We start from the raw sequence: 13,014 nt of genomic DNA, 5'->3' as shown, positions 1-13,014 counted from the left end.
CCCTTCAGAGGCGTTCAAGTGAAAATAAATAGGATTAGCTGGATGTGAGAGTGAAAAAAAGGAGGAATTGTAGGTTTTTTCCTTTGATTTGGCCTATCCCCCTGTAAAAGGCGGGCGATAGGGAGGAAGGGGAGGAGTCTGTAGAGGTCTGAGCACGGCACATCCCAGTTTCATTGTCCAGTAGAAATGTCTGTTTAATCCGTCAGTCGTCCAGGTCTGATCCATAGTAAAACCCAAAAGTAAAATCCGTCAACTGGACAAAAAGTTGCAGGAGTGAAGACGTCCCAGCTGCTTCTTCAGAACTTTTTATCCCGCGGACAGTTTTTACTTTTAGATTTTGCCGTCTAACAATGCATTTCTATCACTTTCATTACTTTTGGAGCCATTTTCAGTCATATCGTTAAACGTCCACGATGTAACTTTTCTAGTGGACGACACTGGTATCGATTTAAACTCAGGAGACGAGTACGTCAAGCCAGGTCAAGTAAGAGGTCAGATCTGTGGAGAGGCAGCACACACACACTCACAGTACAAACGCATGTCTTTCAAGGTGTTTTTGAGCAGTAAAAACACCCCGTACTTGAATACATCCGCGATCGATAGGTGTAATGCCATACTGTGAAACATTCCAAGCCAGACGATACATAATAAAAAGCAGAAAATGTATATAGCGCATGTAGTTAATCGTTAGAGTGAGGTAGGAGTATTTTATTTCACTTTAGTTTACTTTTGAATAGATGAGCGTCATAACAGCTGTTTTTTTTTTTAAACAAGTAAGTAATGGTTTCATAAAAAGGTCAGTGAAAGTTATTCTCCAAAACAAATTATAAATAAATACGCAAATAAATAAAAATCTGCAAAAATATAATGTTTCATAAGTCTATTGGTAAAATAGTCACATTTTTATACAGTGGTCCCTCGTTTATCTTAGGGGTCACGTTCTAAAAATAACCCGCAACAGGTGAAATCTGTGAAGTATCAGCCTTATTTTTTACAGTTATTCTATATGTTTTAAGGCTGTAAAACCCCTCACCACACACTTTATACACTTTTCTCACACAGGCGTTAACATTTTCTCACATTTCTCTCTCGTTTAAACTCTCTCAAAGTTCAAACCTTCGTCGGCGTCTTTGTCGGTGCAGAACGTTTCATCGACATTGTGGGTTTTGTCGGAGGAGAAAACAAATTGCAAACGTACAGCACTTCAGAGTCACACTGAGATCCAACGTTTATGTAAATTTGTCTGAACAGGTTCTGTACTGGACAGGAGACACGGCACGGAGGAGACTGATGGACAATGGTCTACAGTCCAACAGCCAATCAGGACGCAGAACACAATGCACGATCAGACGGTGTAAAAATTGCGCAAAAAAAAATGTACGAAACAGCAAAACCACGAAAGGTGAACCGCGATATAGCGAGGGACAACTGTATAGCGCTTTTCCACAGTCAAGTCACTCAAAGTGCTTTACGTTAAGGAACCACTCACCCATTCACACACACAGACAGCTAAGGGTGAGGCGGGTTAAGTGCCTTGCCCAAGAACACAACAACAACAACAACAACACCATTCATCTGTGGGAGCTGGAATCGCACCGCCAACCTGTTCGCTCAACCAATGACGTTTATGTCGAGAGCGGGACTCCACTCACTGAGCCACTATCGTCTATTGACTGATCTGAATTTTTAAACGCGCCCACGTTTGACCTACCGCGCCCCGCCTCGTCGCAACCTTGACTAAAACCAATAACGGATAATCATTTCACTTGGCGGGGCTGTTCCGTGGAGTTTGCCGCATTTCAAACTTGACTATAATTTCCCCTGACGCGTCGTACAGGACTGACAGATTTCCCATAGGCTGGATCAGGGGGGAAGGAGGTAGAGTGAAGGCAAAAAGACAAGGACAAGGCAGAGACAGCGCCAGCCCTGATCTAATCTCCCATCTTTGGCATCAACGAGATCTGATAGCGACTGTGTAAATCAGCAGGCAAGAGTCCTCAGAGTGGACTTTGTCTGTAAGAGATAACCAGGCTATCTGCATCCATCTGACCGTTCATTTGAGAGATTACTCATCGTGTTTTTTTTATCCAGGTAGTAGTATATCCTGGTAGAACGTGGCCTTATAGTCGGGATGATACAAGGACGAAGCCAGAAACAACCAAAAAAAACAACATTTTCTCTACTGGGAATTAAAACGTAGGCGGGAATGTTCCGACGATTTCAACTGTTCTGTTTCTACTCTGGAGCTGTGAGGCGGTTTTTGTACTAAAAAGACATAAAAAATTCAACGTTACATGAAATTATTTTTTAAAAGTTAATAGTAAAGTAGGAGCAGCGAAAGGGTTTTAAAAGGTTAGGAACAAAACGGATGTAGCTGATCTAGAAAGGAACATAGTCACATTTATATAGATATACAATTGTCCCTCGTTTATCGCAGAGGTTATGTTCTAGCTTTAGTTTTTTACAATTATTCTACATGTTTTTGTCTGTAAAACCCCTCACCACACACTTTATACACTTTTCTCACACAGGCGTTAACATTTTCTCACATTTCTCTCTCGTTTAAACTCTCTCAAAGTTCAAACCTTCGTAGGCGCCTTTGTCGGTGCGGAACGTTTCATCGACATTGTGGGTTTTGTCGGAGGAGAAAACAAATCGCAAACGTACAGCACTTCAGAGTCACACTGCGATCCAACGTTTGTGTAAATTTGGAGAGCTGAGAGCATTCTGAAAGGTGAGCCGCGATATAGCGAGGGACAACTGTATCTCTAACAAAAAGCACGTACAGAAAGGAAGCCATCAACCATTCACGTGGCGGGTTAAGTGTCTTGCCCAAGGACACAACAGCAGAACAACCAAAAACCTCCAAACTACAACAGTAGCTCAGCGCGTCACAGTTGGTAGAGTGTCAGATCCACGGATTCAAAGGTTGGCGTTTCGATTCACATTTTCTACGTAAACTTCATTGGTTGATTGGTACGATTCCAGCTCTCAAAGATTAACGCTGTCGTTGTGTCCTTGGGCAAGACACTTAACCCACTTCGGCCCCAGTGTCTGCGTACACCGGTGTATGGATGTGTGATTGGTTCCTTCATGTAAAGCGATTTTGAAGATGGAAAAGCGCTGCATAAAAGTGACTATTTACCATTTTACCAACATCGTTAATCAGGAGCTAGGAGTAGAATCGAACCACCGACCTTTGGGTTAATGGGCATGCACTCTACCAACTAAATCACTGAGGTTACGGTTCTGAAACAGTCCATTTTCTCTCGAGTGAAATTGCTATGTTTGGTTTCAGAGTTTCAATATCACAAAAACAATATTCATTTCGTCTTTTGGCCACATAAAGTTCGACTGACCATTTACTGGCGTCAAATCGGAATAACAGCGTCGTAAATCCGCCGGAATAGCTTCAAAGCAAACTCCCAAAATAGCCCAATTTCTGACAAAGGAATTATTAAAAACTACAGCTTCAGATTAATGTTTTTAGGTTGAACAGAATCGTCGTGATAAGTTTGGATTGAATCAGGCCACATGTCACAGTGAGACGCGACTTTTGCGCGAATCTCTAAGAAAATGTCACCTCAGCGTAACCTTCAAATCGGAGAGTTTTGGACCAACGTGCGGAAGAGTGTGGGCAGGTCAGGCACAAGAGCGCACCACAGGCTGTTTTATTTTATCGGGAGTTGTGGGAATTGAGGAAGACGGAGTGAATATAGGAAAATATCACAAGGAAGAGGCGATCCAACTGAAGGTTTGACGACTTTTCTAACATTTTACTTCGGTATAAATTGAACGGACATCGCCGCTGATGTTACGTAGAGGTAATTCCGTAACTGTTACTTAGCAACCGTACTGTAAACAAGAACCGGAGCTGATCTAAACAGTCATAATGAAAATATGACTTGTTTATTTTGTTACGTTGATGTTTAAATGATCCTCGTTATACTATTTTCTGATCTATGTCATTATAATGTTTCCTCATCACAAACACACCTGGAATTTTGTTGTTTTGTGTTTCCTTCGCACACGTTTAACACACGAACCCCGCATATTTAGACTTTAGCTCTTCTCTCAAACAGAAAACACTGCGCTCCACCTTGTGATGTCATCATGTGGTAATACGGGAAGTGTTTTTAGACTCCATACACGTTCACTAGAATCATTTGGTTTTGATTTGATTTCAAGCCCTGGAATTGCCAATTTCGACTGAACAAAAGGTAAAAGGTTTGATGTTAGCTTGAGAACTACCACTTGATGACATCACAAGGTGGAACAGAGCATTTTGAGCTTTGGAGATGTTACAAACTAATAATCAATTGTTACTCAGACATGTGTGAATGAAACAAAACACAACTCCAGGTCCGTTTTCGAGGACGTAACATCATTATAACGTGTCAAAAAGCACATAAGAGTCAGTTTTGCGTCATACAGGACCTTTAAAGACGCAGAAAAACAACGTGGAAGCGACGGGAGCACGGCGATCGTTTGCTGTTTGCACATGGATTCGGTGTGACTGGGTGTGATGAGTGTGACAAAGCCCAGTGACAGAGCCGTGGCCATCGAGAAACACATGACAGTGTGAATCAGCGCGAGGAGGAGGACGAGGCTCAGAGGGAGGGCCGGGGAGCGAGGGGCGGGTGGGCCGGGGAGCGAGGGGCGGGTGGGCCGGGGGGGGGGGGGGACCCAAGGGTAAACGCAAACGGACAGAGAAATGGGATCTGACCAATGCTTGTGCAAGTCAGCTCGGTAAGTGTGAAGAGCTAATGATGTGGTTGTGATTTGTTTTAGAATGGAGGGAGGAGGACGAAGGGAAAATTGATTTCTTATACAATTACGTTTTTTGTGATCTACTTTTTAAATTTTTTTTATCATCTGCAGTTATACAAGTTACAATTTGATTACATTTTTCTCCTTTTTAAACCTCGCACCTCCCACCTGTTTTCCCCGAGATCCCCTTTTGATGGACATATACAAAGAAGAAAAAAAAAAAATAAAAATACACAATAAGGATAAAAATATACATATAGTAATAATAAAAATAAATAAATAAATATTAAAAATAAATAAATAAATATTAAAAATAAATAAATAAATATATAAGCAAATAAGTACATAAAAATTAATAAAATAAATACATAAATAAAAAAATAAAATAAAAATAATACAGTCATCCCTAGTCATCCCTAACAAACAAAAGGATTATAAATAAAAAAAAAAATAAAAAAATCATACAATAAATAGTACAATTATACAATTAACTTTACAAGATTATAGCCATTATTTGTTCAGGCAAAGTCTATTGACACAAAATAAAAGCTAAAAGTGTCCAAACACCAGAGTAAAAATCCTCAAATAGGACAAGTAATCGTTCAAATATAAGTATCATAGAATAGATAGAAAAAGGCACAGATTTCACCCATTGGGCAACTTTTCTGTCCAATACCTGCTTTTTTTTCCATGGAGACTTCATTTTTATGTCTCACTGCATAGTCTTAACCTCAAATGTGCCACAGCGCAGCATTAAACTTATCCCTGTGTTATTCATCTATGTAATTTCACTTGTTTTATGCCTAAAATCCCTTGAAAAACACACTGGGTCATCTTGCCTCTCCACAGATATGGCTTGTACCTCAGCCTGGTTGCCTGGTCTCCATTGAGATGTGCAACGTCGCACTACGGAACATTCCAGGATGCCATAGCTTGACTAATGCTTCTTTCTCCTCGACTTTTGCTGCGTTATAGGATAGACGTCACACTGTCTGACTTGGCTCACTATCTCCTCATCCTCTTTCGAAACTCGCTAATGACCTTCTTGTCGCTAATTCAATCTCGAGCGACTGAGGGTGGCAAGTTTTCGAAATCCCAGACACCCATCTCGTGCCCACCAGCTCTCTTACATGCTGTTAGTTTTCCAAATCCACGTCTGTGTGATGCTCGATAAGAAAATGAGCCGTCCAAATGGAGCGTTTAACATGGAGGAGGGAAATCAGCCAGCGCTCTCAAGTCGACCCGAACACAGGGCCCAGATTACGACACAGCTGTGAGGCCTTATCAGCGCCTCCACCCAACAACCGTCTGGTCCTACTCTCCACAGCAGTCACGTCCGGACAGACACGTGTGATCTTTCATCCTCGTATCTGCGCTTAGCTGCGAAAACGCTACACGGAGACCACACGGCAACGTCTACGCTGCGACACCACCGTTTTAACGCTCGTCTGTGTGTCACAACGAGCCCAGGGACAAAGCCACATCAGAACATGGACGGAGAGGGACGAGAATCGACACAGCTCCACAAACTGAAGTAAAAACAAGACCAGATTAAAGTTATTCCAGGTGTGATGGTTAAAGATGGATTGTGTCACTTTCGCCTGATTGTCTCCATGGAGATGTCATCGCCGGACAAGTCTAAGTACAAGTAGTAAAGTATTGTGTTGTCGAATTTTTAGGTATCTGGACTTTACGTAAGCACATTTTACAGTGGATACTTTTTACTTTTACTTCACTACATTTGAGAGCAGTATCTGTACTTTCTACTCCACTACATTTTTGAACAGGACTGAAAAGTAAAAAGTACTTTCTCTATGATTTGAGGGAGTATTTATTTATTTATTTATTTTTTTTTGTTACTGTTAAACAAAATGTGTGTCATTTAAAAAAAAAATCTATTTCACTTCATTTATACTTTAACAACACTTGACTTGTGTGAAATACTTTTACCTTTTCCTCTTAAAGTACATTTTTAAACAGGTACTTAAATATTTTTACTTAAGTAGATTTTTTCATGTGACAACGTTTTACCTCTGTATCTGTACTTCTATTTAAGTAACAAAGAAGAGTACTTTTACTTGAGTAACATTTTACCTCTGTATCTGTACTTTTATTTAAGTAACAAAGATGAGTACTTTAAAAAAAAACTTGAGTAACGTTTTACCTCTGTATCTGTACTTTTACTTAAGTGACAAAGATGAGTACTTTTACTTTCACTTGAGTAATGTTTTACCTCTGTATCTGTACTTTTATTTAAGTAACAAAGAAGAGTACTTTTACTTGAGTAATGTTTTACCTCTGTATCTGTGTTTTACTTGAGTAACAACATTGAGTATGTTTACTTTTACTTGAGTAACATTTTGGCTCTGTATCTGTACTTCTACTTAAGTGACAAAGAAGAGTACTTTTACTTTTACTTGACTAACTTTTGACCTCTGTATCTGTACTTCTACTTAAGTAACCCCTGTGGACTCACTACCTGAAAAGTAACTTCAACATTTTACCATTTTCTAAGAATCATTTTCATTTCTGTAAAATTCCATTTCTGTTTTCTCAAAGCAAAATAATTGATTAAATTTTACATTTATCGTGAACTAAAATGTTTCATTTTTTTGTTTCGGTGAAAACTGAATTAAATATTTGGCCGTGAGAAAATAAGAACAAATCTCATCTAATTAGTCTGTTAAAACTTTATATCTGACTGAAAAAGACAAGTCAAATCCAGGACAGAGTTTTATCTGAGTCTTTAGCTCCAGAAGAATGAATATTCACACATACAGACCTGTCAGGAGAATGAATGAATGAATGAATGAATAAATAAATAAATAAATAAATAAATAAATAAATAAATAAAATAAATAAAATAAATAAAATAAATAAAATAAATAAAATAAATAAAATAAATAAAATAAATAAATAAAAAAAATAAAATAAGTACTATATCAACTTATGGCTCGATAAATGAGACCTGGATACATATGTTTTGGGTCTCAGTTTCATCATGTGTTCAGTTTATTTGCAAGAACAGTTAGATTTTTGTTGTTTTTGTTGTGATATGATACGATTTGAGCTGCTGAGGGTTAAAAATGTCACTTCTGTGGTTAAGTATTGCTTCATTTTGCTCTTAATATGTTGCGGCTCATGTCTTTAAATGATACTATAAAAAAAAGAAGGGGGAAAGGGGAAAGAAAGAGAAAGGAAGAGAGGAAATAAATAAATAAGAATAGAGACTCAACCCTGAAACTGAATGTCAAAACTATATAACTTCATAACTAAACACTCACTCATTCATTCATTTTATCTGCTCAATAATAAAACATTAGCTCATTGTAAATAAATAAATAGAATAAATAAAATAATACAAAAATAAATAAAATAAAATAAATAAAATAAAATAAATAAAATAATACAAAAAAAAAATAAAAAAAAGAAATAAAAGAAATAAACTAACATAACATAAAATAAAATAAAATGGTACTGTTTGTTTAAAAATGCCCTACTGGGATTATCTTGATCGTGAAAATGAAGGAGTTTCAATAGTTCAATAATTTTAATAGTTTCAATATTATCGTTTATCGACGTATTTCTATCTTTTGCCTGGAATCATCTCCAGCAAACGTCACATTTTAAGACATATTTTATTGGAAAATTCAGCCGTATCCATCTAAATTCTTTGACAGACTTCCATGTTTCCATTTCCCTAAAAGTTCTTTTTCTTTAACCGCTGCTTCAAAACTGTTTTTCACTGTAACATATTTTGTCCTACGCTATTTGTTTTAACTTGAAGCGGAGAACCTCAGTCGTCCCGCTTGACTTTTCATCATCCAAAACCTGGGATGTTTTGTTTTGAATTGTTAGTCGCTATGGAAACGACGCTAGTTTTTCACGATTCCAAACCCCGCGGACCGACACTGTGGTTTTAACTGATTTTGTCAAACTGCTCTACACATATAGAAATTACAGTTTCTAACAACATAATCACCAACACTGCACAAAACAAGTCAAATACAACTAAACCACATGTGTCAAACTCAAGGCCCCGGGGCCAAATGTAGCCCACCATGTCATTTTATGTGGCCGCGACAAGGTAAATTAATGACTGTCTTAAAATGTCAGTTCATCAGGAGATACGCAGTTACACAGTCATATTTTTTTACATCTATACAAATTTGAGGGCATTTTGCTGATGTGGCCCAAGGTGAAATTGAGCTTGACACCCCTGATACTAAACGCTGCAGCTCGAAGATACAAGCTTTTCAGACGAAGTTTATTTAAAAAAACTAAAGCGCTTCACATAAAAAGTCAACAAAAAACTAATATACAGACAGACAGCACACAGATACATCGGAAAAGAGCAATAAAACAGCAAGATATCCTGTTGAGTTCGTATTAAATGCCAGGGAGAAGAGGTGGATTTTCAGTCTGAGAGGATCTGACAGTAATACGCTCGTGTTTGAAGTATTCCCAAATGACCCTGTAGTGAAATATTTAAGAATACAATCAAAACAAAGGGAAAAACATGACATTTTCTTGCAGCAGGTGGAGCTATCCATGGTGCTGAAAAGGACTCGGGCACATTCAGACGCATCTGCCTCTGTCCTTGGTGCTGAAAAGTCAAACCACGGCTTCTTTTGTGATCCGCGCATAAAGCTCGGATTCCGATTTGACTTAGATGTGAATAAAAACACAGCACGGTCGCTCTACACGTATAACCACAGCCTTTACCTTCACTCGTTATGATACATGTGAGTATTTGTACAAGTTTCGAGTCCCCAAGGTTGTTCCTTTTGAATCGCGTATCGCCGCAACCTTCGCCGATGCGGAGTCTTACGAGTGAGAAAGTCAGAGCAAATGTCATAAAGAAGAAAAGATTAAAAGGAAAGAAGGGGGCATCGGGCCCTCGAGTCCTTATAACGTTACAGGCCGTTGCATCATCAGCACAACACGGGGAGAGCAGAGGCCGCGTGTGGGAGAAGGGATCTGGCGCGTAAAAGTAAAAGGGTCCACCGCTACTGACACACACACACACACACAGACATGTCAATCACAGCGTGTGGCAGTTGTCGCCGCCTCGTGCCCTTTGGCTTCGCTCCCCTGCGGAATTTTAAATGAATAGAGCCTGATTACGGCTTATTGAGCCACGGATCCATAGGGACAGCGCTGATGTCATAGAAACTGCCCACTGCTCTGTGTGTGTGTGTGTGTGTGGGGGGGTGTGTGTGTGTGCAGCTCTATCCCCGTGTATGTGTCCCCAGGGAGCTATAATACACCCCAGTAGGAATACACAATAGAAACTCGACGCACAACGGATACCGGTTTAGTTTAAAATAAATAAAAGAGTGGAACTTTATGGCTGGTGCTTGTCGTGGTTGAGTGGGAGGCTTTGGTGCCGCTCAATGGGAGGATGGGGCAACTGCTGCTGCTGCTGGTGGTGGTGGTGGTGGCTGCAGCTGCACCGCGGGGACAGGGGAGCGCGCGCACACACACAGTCGCTCCAACCCTCTCCATATTTCAGCAACATACTGTAACCCGAGCGCGTTTAAAAGGAGGGAGTGATCCAAACTGAGCACAGTCTGGATTCTCTCAGTGTCCCGTTAATGCGCGCAGTAAGTTCAGTCCTGGCTCCAAAGCGGTAGCAGTAAAAAAAAAAGAAAAAAAAAGCTCCCAGGACGCAAATAAAAACTCGACACAAGTGAGATTTACTCAGGAGAGAGTTGGCAGTAGTATCAATGGGACCAAAGTGCCTGGAATAAACCCACACCTGAAAAAAAAAAGGATAACGATGCGAGGGGGAGGAACGTGACTGCGTGCGCTGGTGGGAGTTGGACAAGAGGGACTTTTGTGCAATGCTGCGCGCACGTTAGCAGTTTTTTTTTGTTTTTTTTTTGGTGATGCTTGGTCGTGGGTTTAGGTGCTGTCCGAGCGGAGTGGGCGAGCGCGCAACAATGAGTCACTGTCAAATTCTTATTGTATCTGTGGCAGTATTCTCAGCTTTGGCTAAAAATAGGAAAAGGGGGCCCGTTTTGGGATGTGCAGAGGGAAGATACAGATACAGATAGTGGTAAAAAACACAACAACACAGGGGTTTCTACGCTGAGATGTGTGTTTTCATGGTAAAAGTCGTTATTTTTACGCACGGTTTTGGATAAATTGGGTAAACTGTTATCCAGCCTGTGCCAATGCGTGAGTTTCGTGCGTAATTATGACCAGAACAAGAGCAGAGAAGTCACTTAACAGGCTTTATCAGACGTATGAGTGAAGCAAACCTGTTCTTTTTTTCTTCTATAACTAAAAAAGTCGTGCGTAAAGTCGTATCACATGTCGAGGTTATGAATATTTAAAGCCTCGCTGTAGCAGAGGAGATAGTTCTGATAGATAAGGGGTATGTACCGAATGAATAATTGATGTTGTTAGTAAACCCAGTCCTTTAGAAGTCAATAGGAACTTGTAGCTAACGTTTTAATAAGGAAAAAGCACGTTTGGAACCCACGTGACGCGAATAACGAACCAAAAGACGCGTCGATGGCGGCACTGCACCTGCCCCTAACCCTAAACTCCCAAGTATTTACCATCACGACGTGAAAGCAACTTCTATCACGTCGTGTCGTGGCGTGACAGACGTTTTTTTTTTTTTTTTTTTTACGCGTGGAAAAGTTGCGTTTTTCCCAACGCGCAACAACAACACGTACCACCCCCGAGCGCCTCAACTCCTCAACCCCTCGCGTCGTTCGTCGTTTCCCTTGCACCCACTTGAAGAATAATCCCCGCAGACCCGCTCATCCCCCGCGTACGCATCCCCAAAACGCGCGGATACACACGAGAAACGACAAACACCCCCCACCCAACAGACCAAAAGAACGTCACGGACACAGCCATCAGCCACCATCAACCACGAACCACCATCACAACCATCACTATCCCGCTCTCTCCTTCTGTTCTGGAATAACTTCGGACGCAACAGCAGCGAGGATGAGGGCGCAGAGCAGAGAGAGAGAGCGTCATCTCCTCAAAAATGCGCCTTTAGGATGCGAGGAGCTTGATTCGCATTCAGCCACAGACCGGGATGGAGAGGAGGGAGGGAAATAAGGAAGGAGGGAGGGAGGGAAGGAAAGAGGGAGGGAGTGAGTGGTGCATTTGTATAGCTGGTACAGATGGGGACTTACCCTTTACCGAGGCGCCTAGTAGCCCCATGTAAAAGAACAGTAACCGGCTCCAGTGGTGCGCGTGCAAAAGCCCTATTCCATCTCTTTTTCTGTATGCGCATTCCGCTCTGGCTACGTCCTGGTTAGTCATGGCACGGCTTGTTTTCATTGATTTTTTTTAGAAATTCACGGGCACGATAGTTCAGATCAGATGGTCAGAAAAGGGAGATTCACTCGTTGGAGGCGCTGAGCAAAATCCCAATGCATGGAGAACAGGACTCGGTTCTCGCAGCTGGACTGAACCATGTCATGTGTGTGTGCGGGGACCGGCGTCTTCTCCTTCTTCTCTTTCGTGTTCTGCTGCCGCTGCTGCTGGCTGGCTTGTGTCTCTGAAGGTTTCACGCGTTCCCCGCTTTTGGAGGGTGAAAAGAAAGGAGAAAGCAGAAGCCAGAGAAGCGAGATGCGACTGGAGCGGTCCTGCGTTTGCTCTAAAAATCCCTGCTCCTTCGCTCTGATGAGACGGAGACCAAAAACCGGGTGATCCCCATTCGTTCAGTTTGTCCCGTTGTACTTGTATGTCCTTCTTTTTTCCCCCCTCTCAATTTACCTCCATGAGCCCACGAGAATAATCCACCTATAAGGTAACTGGTGATGGTAAAGCCAAAGGTATCCGCATCCGAGGATAGAAAAATGACAGAAAACGCATCAAACCACAGGCGTGTAGAAGTTCTCCATCAGTCCAGGACACCGAAACGCGCGCACACAAGTGGGATAAGCAGTATGTTGGTATGTAATTCCCAGGATTGGCAGAGCGTGGTCACACAGCGTCGTCTCGGGTGTGCACGACGCTAAAGATTCAGACTGCAGACCTGCTCTCCAGTCTGCGCGCCTCTCTGCCTCTCTCTACGTGCAGCTCCCCCCGCCCTCGCTCTACAGCTCCTCTCCCCCTGTCTTCTCTCTGTCCAGTCAAGAACACTTAAGGGGCATTTGGAAATAAACTCAAGGGTACTAACGAGATGATTCGGACAATCCTCAGGCAGTGTGTACAAATGAAATCTCCAAATTGTGCTGGAGTGGGTCAAAATAAGTTGGAGAGATGCTA

The 13,014-nt window shown here is 41.4% G+C and overlaps 1 protein-coding gene across 1 annotated transcript in view; it reads right to left on the bottom strand.

The window, feature by feature from the left end:
• csmd2 (CUB and Sushi multiple domains 2) overlaps positions 1–12,790 on the bottom strand; it is a 367,948-nt gene extending 355,158 nt beyond the window's left edge. Inside the window, exon 1 of the mRNA XM_033975230.2 lies at positions 11,934–12,790. Coding sequence (XP_033831121.1) covers positions 11,934–12,081 — 148 coding nt within the window. The 5' untranslated portion in view covers positions 12,082–12,790. The remainder of the gene's footprint in view (positions 1–11,933) is intronic.
• Between the last annotated feature and the right edge of the window lie 224 nt (positions 12,791–13,014).

Source organism: Periophthalmus magnuspinnatus, chromosome 11, assembly GCF_009829125.3.
Source record: "Periophthalmus magnuspinnatus isolate fPerMag1 chromosome 11, fPerMag1.2.pri, whole genome shotgun sequence".
Taxonomy (NCBI): Eukaryota; Metazoa; Chordata; class Actinopteri; order Gobiiformes; family Gobiidae; genus Periophthalmus; species Periophthalmus magnuspinnatus.
Note: the sequence above shows the minus strand (reverse complement) of the source record. Positions and strands in the feature narration are given on the sequence as shown.